The sequence below is a fragment of the Hevea brasiliensis genome, chromosome 6 (genome assembly GCF_030052815.1).
Source record: "Hevea brasiliensis isolate MT/VB/25A 57/8 chromosome 6, ASM3005281v1, whole genome shotgun sequence".
In the NCBI taxonomy this organism is placed as follows: domain Eukaryota; kingdom Viridiplantae; phylum Streptophyta; class Magnoliopsida; order Malpighiales; family Euphorbiaceae; genus Hevea; species Hevea brasiliensis.
The window spans coordinates 70,082,425-70,097,644 of record NC_079498.1 but is presented as its reverse complement, the minus strand read 5'-3'; the positions used below and the strand labels follow the sequence as shown (position 1 = coordinate 70,097,644).

Sequence of the window (15,220 nt, the reverse complement as noted above, 5' to 3'; positions counted from 1 at the left end):
TCCAATTGGCCTCATACCAATTGGAGTCACACACTTAGGGTTATAGGCCTATTTGCATACTGCCCTCTACATGTTTTTCAAATACCAAACCAACACACATTTACCAACTATCTCCTCACTTCTTCATACCATTCTGCATTTGGCACTAACCAAAACCATTCAATTCTCTACATTATAGGTCAACTTGGGCAGAATATAACCACTTCAAATACACCAAATGCAGTCACCATTCACAAAGTTCAATCCCAACAATGTATACACATAAATACTTCTAATTATCACATTAACTTCCATCATTAAATTACATACCTATCACTACTATTCCACACACATATATGCTGTCAAATTTTTGTACAATATTTCAACAACATTTCATGAATTTGAACATTACCAATTTCCATTTTGAGGCTGCTCAAAAATTACAAATACATATCAACTTCCATTTTCACTTTTCAAGCTCACAAATCAAACTTTATACATGAAGACCAACTCCAATACATTTAAACACTTAATTTAACATCTCAAACACCCATTTACATGCAAAGACAAGCTATACATGATGAAGTTTCATGGCTGCCAAAATGCTTCATCACCAATAATTCATCAAACCTCAAACTTCTTCCAAAATTCAACTACCCATAACCTTACTTACACTTTTAATGAAACAAGAATTGAAAATAACCACTTACCTCTTTTGGACTTCTTCAAAACTCTACCAAAACTTATCTTTCTTGCTCCCTTATTGCTGCCCAAGGTGTGTAGTCTAACTTTAATGAAGAAGCTTAGAAGAAATTGTGGCTTAAAGTGATGTGCATGGAGCTTGGTTGAGGTATGGCAATAGAGGTTTAATGGTGGAAATGGTTTCGGCAAGGTAAGGAAATGTTGAAGATGATACAAAATCTGCTCACTTTAGCTTATATAGGTGTCCCAAGGACTGAGTTAGTGGAGCACTTAGGTGAATTTTAATGTTTAAATATTCAAAGTTTCTCAATTTACACATTTTACCTCAATTCTTTTACTATTCCTATAATGTACTACAATTTTAATTTTTATGACATTTTCAAAGTTTAATATCATTTATTTTTAATGGAAATTTAGGTCAAAAGGTATCTCGGGGTGTCAAATGACCATAATACCCCTATTTGGGTTGCATTCCCGATTTTTCGGTAACACCGAATTTTATCGTTTTCTCGATTTCTCATTTTTCTTTGTACTAATCAATTAATTTTTTTTTTGATATTTTTAATATCATTTATACTTCAATAGATGTTTATTTAAGTCTTAAAAATATTTTTCAGGGTTCTCCGTAGTCCAAGGCTAGTCAACGGTCCACGCCGCAACTTCCCGGTGCGGTCACCCATCACTACGGTTTTCGACTCATTTAACTTGGTTATATTTCATTGCTATTATTTTTCTTTTGTTTTTCTTGTATTTCATTATTTTATGTCTCCTCACTAACATTTAAATGTAGTTCTAGGCATCCTAGCTGTCCGAATAGACACTGGTCACCGGAACAATAGAACGCACTACCGAACATAGGGGTGTTACAGTCCCTCTAGCTTGTCCACATCAAAAACACCTATGGAAGCCCTTGAAAAGCTTCTAAAGCCTTTTCTATTAATTAGAAAATCAAGTTTTGTCTTTTAAGAGGTTAAAGATATAAACAGGATACTAGAAACAATTTTTAGTATTTTTAATTCAAGAGATTATTTGCTAATCTCTTGGAATAGATAAGAGATGAAGAAAAAGAGAGAATGGGAGCTTCAAGGTGGCGGCACAAAGGAGGAGGCAGCAGCTTGTGTTATTTTTCTTTTTATAACAACACTTATATTGCTAGGTCAACACATAAAACCCTTGCCATATGTCATCCTCTGATTGGTTCTAGGTTTAATTGACCCAATCACATTGTGCCAAGTGTCAAACCTATATTTAATCTTCATTTTAATCATCTTACATGATTAAAAGACATTTGGCAAGTTTATGCGTAGTGCCATGTGTCATCATCATATGGTGTCACATGTCACCCTGTGAAATGACCAAAATGCCCCTGTGTCTTAATTTTGAGTTCTCAACCCAAAATAATTATTTCTCTTCTTCTAATCAATTTATATCTAATATAAATTAATTAATTAATCTCTATTAATTAATTTCTTATTAATTAAATTCATATTTAAACACTTTAAATATAAATTTAACTTATACTATACATCCAATAACCTAGATTTGGTTTCAAGTCATGCTAGGGACTTTGCAATCTAATTGCAAACCAAACATATTTAATTAATCAATTAAACTCTTTAATTAATTAATTAAATCATATTTAATTAGGTGATAACTTGTGTATGTGTGTGACTTACTAAGCTCATCACTAATTGGCAATGAGATATGATATCAACTCTTAATATCATCAGAACTCTTTCTTACCATAAATGATTTCTCTAAATCATTTTATACACCTCATAGACCATGGTTAACACCTAGCATAGCATGCCATGGCCACCCAATTAGTAATAAAATTTACCTTAAATAAACCTATAATCATATGTTACCATGCACTAGAATCTTTCTGTTACAAAATCCCAACTCAAGCTAGAGTCATGGCTTATGTCAAACTCCATTTGCTATGAATATTATGTTCTCTTTTAATTCCAGTTATTGATTAAAAGATTTTCTCATCAGAAACTCTTTTTTGATTAAATCTATCTGTCCTGGCCAGGAACTTGAAACATCAAGAACAATTAAATGAACATAGGATTTTATCTCTATTTACTTAGAGGAACAGATTCCATCTTGATCAACACCTACCTCCATATATAACTAGTAGGAGCCAACACATGCCCATATACCCATACACAGTACAAGTATGAAAGCAGTATCAAACTCAAACCACCTATATATAAGATAACTGTGCTATCTCAGGTCTAAAGATTATATGTATTGATATGATTTATGACAATGCATTGACAAGAGTAAACTCCATGTGCTTGTTATAAGTGTCACTGGTTTGGCCTACTTATCATGTATAAGTGCCTATCATGTTTATTATATGGCATGAGACTCACCATTCCATCTTATTTATATCTCATATAAATAACTTGGGAACAAATATGAATACAATCTTTCTGGATAAGTCATGTCCTTATTATGAAGTATCCTCGATTGTGAACCTATTTATGATACTTTGTACTAGAAATACTATCACTCATATTCTTAACAACTTAAGAATAGAATTTCTAACAAAATATCAATGGACCTTTTCTATTACACATAAATATATTATGTAAACGAAAAAGTGGAAATGCCTTTTATTATAAAAAAATGTACAAGATACATACTAAATGATATGTTCTAGGGCATACTACTAACAGCTATAACTCAAGTTATGAATGAAATTGTGCAAACTATTCTAGACTCCAATCGCAGTCAGAGCAGTAACAGAAAATGCAAGAATTTCACCATGCAGCCAACAAAATCTATTTTTGGTCTTAACTACAAAGTTTTAGGGCATTTAATAAGCTTTTTAGCAGTTCAAGAATCACCATATTTCATGTTCTTTAGCTCAAGTTATGAATTTTAAAAATTGGGTGTCTTGTTCTAGAAAATTTCCAGGTCAGTTTTCCAATTTTGAGCAATAAAAAGTTTTGTCCTAAAACCTTATCTTAATAGAGGAATTAAGGTTTGCATAAAACTACAAAGTTTTAGAGAACTCTCTAAAGTTTCCATGGACATAAAATTCATAGTAATCCAATATTCTTAGCTCAAGTTATGAATTTTTAAAGATGACTAGTCCTACAGGCATACTAGCAGCACTAGGGTTCCAGCATCCCTACCCACTATCTTTCTCACTATTTTGTAATTCCCCCTTATCCCTAGTGTTATCCCTACTCAAACTTGATCAAACTTAAAGGTTATAGCACTAACCTTGATGAGAACCAGCTACTGTCCTCCTTCTCCTACAAATCTCCACAGAATTCTTCAAATAATCTTCTTTTTCAAGTTTGAATCTTCACCTCTTCTTCCTCCCTTTTGCTTGGCTGCTATGGTGATGGTGGTTCTAGGGTTTTTGTTGGATGTTCCTCCTTCTAACTTAAGAGAAAATAGGCTGTTGAAAGAACAAAATAAATGAGAAGAAGTGGGTATGCTAGCCGGCTAGTTGGAGTGAAGAAAGATATAGAGAATTCTTTTTGATTTTTGTCCAATGGTCCTTAGCTTTGTCCAATGGTTGATGGTGAGTTTTCAAATTTCTATTGGTTGATTCTTTTCTTTTCTTTTCTTTTTTGTTCTAATATTTCTATTCTTCCCCACAACTTATTAATTTTTTCAAGTTAATCCTCTAGTCCCTTGATTACCCCTTAACTTATCAATTACTTTATGACCAATTTACATAATATGATTGAAAGTAATTTCGTACTAACATTTACATGATAAGTTTCATGGTATGTGCCTCCATAATTAAATTCTACTTTCCATATAATTAACTATGCAAAGTGTATGGGTAAATTTGAGGATAAATGTGAGGATGTTATAAATAAGCCCTTGCATCAAATTCATTTCTTTTAATGTTCTACCTTATCTTTTTGTAACCAACTTCCTTTGGCAATGTAACAAAAGACCAAAACTTCTCTTTTCTACATTTCACCTATTTATTCTCCACAAATCACAAATTCAACAGTCTCTATCACATGTCCTCATTACCATCCACCAACTTACGATAATGACCTTCCAACCCCTTTAATCCAAATAACATGAATTTAAATATAGCTCAAGACCCATAGAGAAGCTTCTTGAACCATTCAGGAAGTAACAATTTATCAATCTAGTCCATGATGCAACAAATACCCATTGAAATATTGCAGATCAGATGTCTAAAATTTATATTGGAGTTAAGTCATAGTCTAGTCTCTTTTGATATATTTTTAAAAGTTAAAGGGCTTATTTAATCTCTTTTTTTTTTCTAATTTTGAAGAGATTATTTGTCCATTAAGGGCTTATTTGTTATATTTTAAAATTTGATAAGCTTATTTAATCTTTTAAATTTGAAAGGCTTATACGGACCTTGAAAAAAATTTAAGGACTTATGTGACTATTGAGCCACATTTTAGAGGCCAAATAAACCTTTTTCCCTTTTTAAAAATAAGTTTGTTTGTTTATATTTTTTAGGCTTATAAGTTGAGTTTATGAATTAAAAAATAAGTTATGGGAACTAACTTTTCATTTTAGTGCTTATAAACTAGTTTGATTAAGTATTTTACTCTCTACCTGCATTTAATATTTAAAATTTCATCACATATCTCATTTAATATTATTTTTGGTAATTTTAAGGCAAAAGGCTCATTTTACTCCAACTACTAGCGAAAAGTCAAAAAAGTCTTTAAAAGATTTTTTTGGTCTAAAGATGCCCTTCAAGTATTTGAAATGGTGCATGTTATACCAAAATTAATAGAGGTTAAACATCATTTGCAGTTCACTCACATTAGCACATTACGCATTGATAATGAATGTCCCCGAATCATAGAATGTCAAAGCCTTGATACTGGTATAAGATTTCCCTTGGGGACGACAATAGTGCTTTGATGATTATCTATTGCTCCTTTTGAGAATCTGGAGTACAACCTTTCGATGATAAAGCAACTGAAAATTGGAATCTCCCATGGACTTGCAAATAAAAACATAAAATTCATGAAAACAATACAGCTCCTCTAGAAAATATAAAAAGGAACATTAAAATCCACTACAAATCAGTTAATTGAAAATGTAACATTCTTTTATAATGTGATTGATTAACATAATTAGACAATAAACCAATGATACAAAAAATGACATACACAAACCACACTACAAATCAATGTATGCCTGAATAAACCATTGGAACCTAACCTTAATAGTATATGCTTGGATTTTATTTTATCGCATATCTTTACTGAGCAAAAACTACGGCAATAACTAACAGCTAACTTAAGCAAAGAATTTAGATTAAAGGATTTTTTTTTAATGTGCCTTTGCCAATTATGTGGTCATAGAACTAAAGGTCTTACACTTTGTGAATATGATGATCTTTATGAGGAATTTAATATGGATGAAGTGGATTTGAATCTTGAAAACTATGAAGAACTCTTTAATGTTGCCTTTAGTAATTCAAAAGAGCTTTTTAAGAATGGTGGGACTGAAAGTTTGTTTGGATGGTGGGATTAAGAGCTTGTTTGGGACAAAGGACATTCCGCAACTAATTCTAATTGTCAAGGTGCAACAATTCTAAGGGATAATTAGTTGGATTGGTTGTTGCAATACAGCTAGCCTGCAACATCTATTGATTCCATGATGAGTACTAAAGCAAAACCAATCCTTTGTTCTATGACAAGGTGAGGGCATTCAAGCCTCTCATTTTTTGGCCTTACTTGAGACAGTAGTGCTAGAGATTATCAAGATTATGGAACATCTTTAATGCTTCTTATGAGAGAACCTCTATGGTGTACCCCATGCCTTAAGAGTTCATGCCCATCATCTAACCGAAGTAATGTTGTAATGCATTATAAGGAAACGAAGAACACATGCAGGTTTGAGAAGAGAGTGAGGTATGCCTTCTACAAAGAAATGTTGATGTAAGAAGACCTGTGAAGGGGTGACTTGTCAAAGTTGGTGATGCTTATGATTATGAACCACTGAACTAAATAAGAAGCTGCTAATCGAGAGTAAAATTTTATACATTTTTTAGAAAGAAAAGCAAAAAATATATATGCATCTTCTCCTCCTTTTCCTCAAGTTCTTTTGCAACCAAACTTAGGCAGAGATAAATTCAAGAATAAGGACAAAAAAAAAAAAAAAAGATTTCTCTAAAACTTAAACAAACACATGAGATTGATAGTATATTTTCTATTGATAGTATATTTTCTATTCTACAAACATAAAGTTCAAAATTTTTTCCCTTTTCCTTTCTCTGTTTCCATAGTTTTCATGACACATGAAAAATAGAAAAAATGGAAAATCAAGTAAAGGAAAAAGAAAATGAGAAATGGTTGTAGAGAACTAACCTTAGCTTTTGCTCACCTTTTGTATTCTCTGCAAAGAAGCGAAAAAGAAGTACTTTGCTTTAGAGAGAGAGAGAGAGAGAGAGAGAGAGTAAATGCTTACTGCTCATCACTTGACTACTTGATTAATTTTTGGTTAATGTTGAGCTGATATTTATTTATTTTAGTTTCATGTGACTATTGTAAATAGTTAAAGAACCTCTTTAAACAAAAAAAGTTTTGAGGACTTTGACTTTTCTGTTAATAATAAGAGGGCTAAAATGAGCCTTTTGTCTAATTTTAATAATAAATGTACTTATAAGAATTTTTTTTATCAAATATATTAATTATTTATCAATAACTTACGAACACTTTAATCAAACACATAATTACATAGAAGTTTTTTCAGATAATTATAAACATGTATTAGCATTTATAAGCTAATTTTCATAACCAAATCAAACACCAACTTATTTTTATTTAATAAATCTAATTAAGAATTATAATTTAATTTTTCTTCAAATAAGGTCTTCTATTTTTCTCAATAATCAAATCTATTTCTGTTTCAATATATCCTTTAGAAAATTAGTCAAGTAAAAATATTTTACTTTCAGTAATTTTTTAGATATGAATAAAAAATGTGAAAATGTTGTTAATTATTTGAAGCAATTTACAGTGTAAAATTGATTTTTGTTTAAAAAAAGGAGAATGAATTGAAATTTTTGCAAGAAAAATAATGAAAGAGAAGGTAATAATATTTATTAGGAATTAAATGATTAATTCTAATATTTTAATAAATTAGTGCCATTAAAAATAAATAATGAGAAAGTTTAACAATAATGAACTTATATTTTTAGGGGAATAATGAAATTATGTTTATAGTTATAAGATAGTAATAATAAATAAAAAAAAATGTACGATCAAATATTACTGCCTTATATTTTATCAGAAATGATGATTGAAGTTAATAAATTAAAAAATATATGATTATAATAAATTTATTCATCCAAATATTTCATTGAAAAATTAATAATTTGAATATTAACAATTTCTTTTGTAAAAAAATTGAAATACTTAATCTACTGTTACATTTATTAAGTAAGAGACCTTTTAACCTTGACAAATAAAGCGAGAGAGAGAGAGAGAGAGAGAGAGAGAGAGAGAGAGAGAAGGGGCCAATTAGCGTGATTTAGAATGGGAAAACCTACCCTTTCACTAAAGTCGATTCCCTGTTTTTCAACTAACAGCACGACAGAGAGAGAAAACTATCAAAAGTGAAGTGTGCCCACACGTTGCAGCTGTCTCCAGCCCATTTCCCTCCCATTCGCCCCATTTTTCCCTACCCTCTCCTCTCTTTATATTCCCCATTTCTCTTCTTCACTCCCTCATCACCCACCAGCCGCCACCTCCACCTCCATCGCACCGCAGTTCAAAATGTCACAGCCCCATCTCTTGCTTTCATTTCTTGGTTTTTTCATATTCTTTAGCTCTAGCTATGTCTATGCTTCCACTCATTCAAATCCACCGCAACTACAGGCCTTAAACACTAAGCCAGAGTACATCAACCCAAAACTTCCCCCAAGAACCCTTTCCTCATCCAAGAAATTCGAGGGTTCTTCAGACTTGGTCCAGCTCCGCTACCACATGGGCCCAGTCCTCTCCTCTTCCCCGATCAACATGTACCTCATCTGGTACGGTCGTTGGGCTGCTTCCCAAAAGCTCCTCATCAAGGACTTCATCAATTCCCTCTCCCCAGCTACTGCTGCCGCTAAGCCCTCTGTCTCCGAGTGGTGGCGCACTGTCTCTCTTTACACAGACCAAACCGGCGCCAATGTCTCTCGTTCTGTCCTCATAGCCGGCGAATACACGGATAAGACCTACTCTCATGGGGCGCACTTGACCCGTCTTTCCATCCAGCAAGTGATAGTCACCGCTGTGAAATCTGCTCCTTTCCCAGTGGATCACAAGAACGGGATTTACCTGATCCTCACAGCACAAGACGTGACCGTACAGGACTTTTGTCGAGCAGTTTGTGGGTTCCATTACTTCACATTCCCATCGATGGTGGGCTACACTTTACCATACGCGTGGGTGGGAAATTCAGGAAAACAGTGCCCTGAAGTTTGCGCCTATCCTTTCGCAATACCGGGATACATGGCAGGAGCTGGGCCTGGGGCATTAAAGCCACCGAATGGCGATGTGGGTGTGGACGGGATGATCAGCGTAATAGGCCATGAGCTTGCAGAGCTATCTTCGAACCCATTAGTAAACGCCTGGTATGCAGGAGAAGACCCCACAGCACCAACTGAGATTGGGGATTTATGCGAAGGATTATATGGGACAGGCGGGGGTGGAGGATACATAGGGCAGGTAATGAGGGACAAGCAAGGAAGGACTTTTAACATGAATGGTAAAAGAGGAAGGAGGTTTTTGGTGCAGTGGGTTTGGAGCCCTGAGTTGAAGGCATGTGCTGGGCCTAATGCTATGGATTAAAGGGCTTCTTGAGCATCTTGCAAAATATTTAGTTTTTTTTTTTTTTTTTTTTTTTTTTATTTATTTATTTTAAATAATCAGATTCTATGCTCTTGAATCATGATTATTTTTTTTGAGTTTGGTGGATTCGAATAGGTTTGAATGTGCAGAAAGTTTTAAAAAGTTGTGGGATGGTGAGATTGAGGGTAGGAAGCACAACATAAGATTTGTCATCTTTCTCATTTCTTTATTATTATTATTATTATCATTAATTGTTTAGATGTATAAAGAAAGAAGAGAATGGTGTTGAATTCATGTTAGATTTTAATTTCTTAGCCATATATTTTATTTATAATTTTATGTTATTGAAGGCTTTTATTTCTGATCTCTTATTTCAGTCATAAGAAGCTATATGATTTCAATTCAAAAAAATCTTAATTTCTTGGGTGAGGAATTTATATAATAACGAGTTTAATAGTTGTTAGATTAAGGGGTGTTTAGTTTACCTGTTCGGTACAGCTGATAGACATTCAAACAGATAAATTGTGGTGTTTGACAAGTTTAAAAAAATAGAGCTGATAGCTGATGGATTAACTGAAGTTTGTATCAGCTCTATTTTTAGAGCCATTTCTCATCAGCTGATAGCTAATCTGATTTTATTTTTTATTTTAACCATATTATCCTTTTTTATTTAATTTGAAAATTAATATTATTAATATTTTTATTTTTTTTATTTGTAATTTTAATATTTTAGTTAACGTATATTTTTTTTATTAATAACATAAAATATAAAATATTTATTTATATCCAAAAACTTAAAATTAAATATAAATTTTTTTATTAACAATAATAATTATTTTATTATTTTATCTATATTTTTAAAATTATTTAATTATCTTAAAAAATAATTATTTTCTTATTTCAATAATAAAATAAATGATATAATATAAAAGATTAATAATTATATATTTATTTAAATAATATAATATATTAATTTAATAATTATATATTTAATTTAATAATAAAATAAATAATATAATGTAATAAATTTATAATTTTATATTTATTTAAATAATAAAATAAATTATATGATATATACCATTATTAGTCATTTCACATATTAACAGCAATAGTTAAATATAATTTTATCAAATACTTAATATAAAGCAATTTGTATGTCATTATCGATTATCATTATCGATTAACGATAAATGATCAGCTAACAACTATCAGTTGTATTCAACCGTTAATCCAAACAGGCCGTAAATATTTGAATTGAAATACGTATAAAATTAATAGAGTGTACGAATTTAAATTTTACTCTTTTAATTTGCATATTAAAAATGAAATTAGTATTAAAATTAGAATGGGAGGAATCGAAAATGAAATATAAAAAATAAATAAAAATAAAATAGTGAAAAGAATTTGAAATTAAATTCCTTTTTAAATATTTAATTTGTATATATAAATTAGAGAATCAGAATTAAATTTATTTTATATTTAATAAAATCAAATTAAAATAACTTTTTATATTTGTATTTTTTATTTTAATTAAATATATGAAAATATAAAAATAATATTTTTGTATTTTAATTATTGTAATTAATTTTAAATTTATTAATTATATAAAAAACAAATATTATTTTTTATATTTTGATTATAATTATTTTAATTTTTTAATTTTAATTAATTTGATATAATATAAAAATAATATTTTATTATTATAATTATAATTTTTAATTTTAATGAAAATGATAAATACATTATCATTTTGAAGTTTATTTTAATTAATAATATGAAAATATAACATTAAAACATTCCAATAATTATATGGAAACTGAACATTTAAATAATCATTTTCATTCTTATATTTTACTTCCAAAGGAGAATGATGATTCTCAATTTCACTCGTTTAAATGATGATTCTCAATTTTACTCATTTAATTTTTAATAAAATAATTATTTTTATTCTTATATTTTCATTCTTTAACCAGAAAGGATAATAATAATTCATGAGAATCAAATTCTCTAATTTACAAATTAGAAAAATAAATTTTCAAACATCCAGAAATCTGAAAATCATTCATTCCCATTCACATCCCTTTAGATTTTTTCGTTCCTTAATTCTGTAGGGACTTGGGATTCTGAAGGAGCAATTTTCAATGCTTTAAAAAACAAATCCCAATCTATCCCAACAGTTCTCGACCCTTGACGGTATCATTACCGTGTATATGGTTATTGGGAATTCACTTACCGAAGAATTTATTTATTTTTTTTATTTTTCTTTTATTTTGAATTTTTATAAAAAAAATCAATTCATAATCATATTGAACATACATTTATTATATGCTTTTAATACAATAAAATTTTATGTATTTTAATTGTAATATATATATATATATATATATATATATATATATATATATATATATATATATATATATAATTGTGAGCTATATATAATATAATATAATATTATATTTTATTTTTCTATTTTTTTTAATTTTTAATTATATATATATACACAGTATAATAAAATATTATATAATTAAAAAAAACTAAAAATATGTTACACGATGTATTTAAACTTTAATATTGTACAATACGTTTAATTTTAAATTATAAATTTGTTTCTATACCTAAATATTATATAATTAATACATAACTTAAAGGTATATATATATATATATATATATATATATATATATATATATATATATATATATATATATATATATATATATATATATATATAATAGTTTATTTTAAAGTTCAAAAACTAATTGAGGCATGACTTTATATAAAAATAATTATATAAATTATTTTAAGAATTGAAATCCAAATTAGAATTATACCAACTCATTTTGGAATTGAAGTAGAAAACTACACAAAAATTAAAATCTCAAAAAGCTAAAATTAAAATCATATTGAGTGTGTTCCAAAAGTCTAAAAAATTGAAAGAATTCAATTCAACTAGATTCTTATTATCAATTCTCATGTTTGAAAAATTTAAAATTATTAAAATTTAATTATTTTAATTAAAAAAATAATTTTGAAAGAAAAGAATTCATACTAAAGTGGCGTGATTTTACTTGAATTTAATTTATTTAATGAAATTTTTCATTAAATACTTAAGTATCCCTATTATATTTATTTCTTTATAATTAAGGGTAAAATATGAAAATAAATATATTCATTTCACTTATAAATTGTTCCAAATAACAAAATTTACATGAATTCTACCATTTTAAAAACTATTCTAAACAGATGAATTTTCTTATAAACTTATTTAAATTGAATTCCTTTAATAAAATTGAATTAAATTTTATAATAAAAATGATTCTAAATAGAATGAATAATTTTATTCTTAAAAAAAAATCTAAATCAAAATTCAAGCCGCATGCCATAATATCGACTCACCAACGAGTTTAGCAATCTCTTAATAAAAGCAGCCTTTTCTAGACAAACCTACCGCTAAATCTGCCCGTGATCCCTTAGGGGTTTGGGTCTCACAACTCTTTGATGCCAATTCTCAGTCTTGGGATCTACAAAAATTGCATCAGAATTTTCAACCCTAAGAGATACTTAATATTTGTTCTATACCAATATCTTTGTTTCCTTGTGAAGACAAGCTAATGCGGTATTTCGATAAAAGGGATATTTACATTATCAAATTAGGTTATTTCATAGCCCATAGTCTCCAGCGTGCTCTTCGGGTTGTTTCACAAGCAGGACTTAGTTCTCAAGCTCAAAGGGAGAACCGCTTGTTTTGGAAGAAGATATGGAAAATGCCCCTTCCTCCAACACTATCCATTTTTCTTTGGAGAGCTTTGAAAGAACGGCTACCAGTTAATGATCTCATTCACCACTGATTGTCCCATTTTAATCCTGAATGAAAGTTCTGTGGAGCTACTGAAACGCAACATTATCTATTCTTTGAATGTCCGACAGCTGTGGAAATTTGGATCCAATCCCCTTTCTGAATTAGATCTTCTTTTATATCAGGTGCAACAATATTGGATTGCTGGAATGATTTTTTTATGCCTCTTTTTAATCAAGAAAACACTAAGGAGTTTGCTGTTATGGCGATATATTTGTTATGGCGCATTTGGAAGTCTAGGAATGCTCTTATTTTCAGAAATCAATCCTTCAGTTTTCAGTAAGTTGTCGATTCATCTCTTAATCACCATGTAGATTTCAATTCTATGTCTTTCCCCTATCATACATCTATAGACATTGATCCTATCTCTATGCAGCGTTAGTTTCCTCCTCTAGAAAGAATCTTTAAAATTAACTTTGATGCTGTTATTTCCCTTAAAGCTGGAATGGGGGCAGTGGCAGTCATTGCTCGGGATCACTTTAGCTACCCATTGGCTTGGTCTATAAAACAACTTCTAGCAATTTCGAACCATTAGTGGCAGAGCATGTAGTGAAGCCATGTATCTTGCTAAAATGATGCACTTGCATTATATAGGCATTTAAGGGTAGTGTTTATTGCATTTCATTCACATTTTGTTAGTTAATTGCATGATTTTTAGTTAGTTTCATTATGTTTTAGGATTTTAAGTTGATCCTACTAAAATTCTTGATTTTTGTATTATATTAGGTGATTTGATGTAATCCTAAGGCCTAGAACAAGTTTGAAAGAGTGAAGAAGTCAAAAAGTAAGAGTTAGAATGCTGGGAGAATTGCATAGGCCGTGCAACCAGAAGCCATAACCCGTGCAACATAGCCAAGGGAAAGAGCCTGTACAAGGGCTGTGTACTAGGACCTATGCACCAAACTCTACCTCGTAATGTTCTGTCCTCCCTCGAGAAGTAAAGTTTTAGACGTCTCGGAAGTTAGATATCCTGTGTAGTACTACATGGGCAGTGTACTATGCACTAGCTGAGACTTCCAACTTGATTCGTCCTCTTATGTGCTCGACTCAAAAGGACTTCTAAGGCGTACAGGACTCTAAATTGACTATTTTTACACTAGATATAAATACAAGAAGTTAGAAACAAGCCCAAGATCGATTTTCATTACATTCAAGCAACACAATTACACCTCGGGAGAGATTGTTAACAAGATTTGTAGAAGAAATTTTCAGCTGAAGTTTTAAAAGTTCAAGGTTGCAAAATCTTCATTTTGGGTTTCTCTGTTCTATTTCTTTTTATGTGTTTTTCATACTTTTTTTTTTTTAAGTTTGATTGTAAAACTCACCATGAGTAAGTAGTTTTCGTTATTCTAGAATTAGAGGTGTAACATTTTCAATTCAATTATGGATTTTATTTGATTTTGTTCAATAAATTAGGGATTTTATTCTTTGATTCAATTTCTTTTGTCTTTAATGCATGCTATGTGTTGAGCTCTGCTTAATATTGATTTTAGATATTAATTGAAGAATTGAAAGGTGAAGATTAATAATGGATAATCAAGATTTTGAACGTAGAGTTTTTGACCTAGAGATAGGCTAAGTGTAACACCCTCCCGGTAGCAACTCCGTACATTCTACTGTTCCAGTGACCGGTGTCGGTCCGGACAGCTAGAACGTCCGGAAAAATATTTAAATTAAAGTGAGGGACCATAATTAACTCAAATATTAAATAGAAAAATTTAGTAAAAATTTTAGAAATAAAATACAACCAAGTTAAATGAGCCGGTGCCCAAGCGATGGGTAACCCAGAGGGAAGTTGCGGTTCTCTCAACTAGGAGCCCTAGACCCGAGAGAAAATTCATAAAATAATTTTTGAGACTCCAAA

General features: G+C 30.1%; 1 protein-coding gene and 1 long non-coding RNA gene across 2 annotated transcripts; both read left to right on the top strand.

Moving 5' to 3' along the window:
* Window positions 1-8,160: 8,160 nt before the first annotated feature.
* Window positions 8,161-9,804, top strand: LOC110667043 (protein EXORDIUM-like 5). Its single transcript, XM_021827759.2, has one exon. It carries the CDS (start codon window positions 8,439-8,441, stop codon window positions 9,495-9,497), a length of 1,059 nt encoding a protein of 352 aa, XP_021683451.2. The 5' UTR covers window positions 8,161-8,438; the 3' UTR covers window positions 9,498-9,804.
* Window positions 9,805-12,988: 3,184 nt separating this feature from the next.
* On the top strand, window positions 12,989-14,780 carry LOC131180982 (uncharacterized). Its single transcript, XR_009149627.1, has 2 exons — window positions 12,989-13,635; window positions 14,083-14,780. It is a non-coding gene; the product is annotated as an uncharacterized LOC131180982 (long non-coding RNA).
* The last annotated feature ends 440 nt before the right edge of the window (window positions 14,781-15,220 follow it).

Coding starts and splice junctions, on each gene's coding strand:
- LOC110667043 (XM_021827759.2), top strand. CDS start 8,439: ATGTCACAGCCCCATCTCTTGCTTTCATTTCTTGGTTTTTTCATATTC.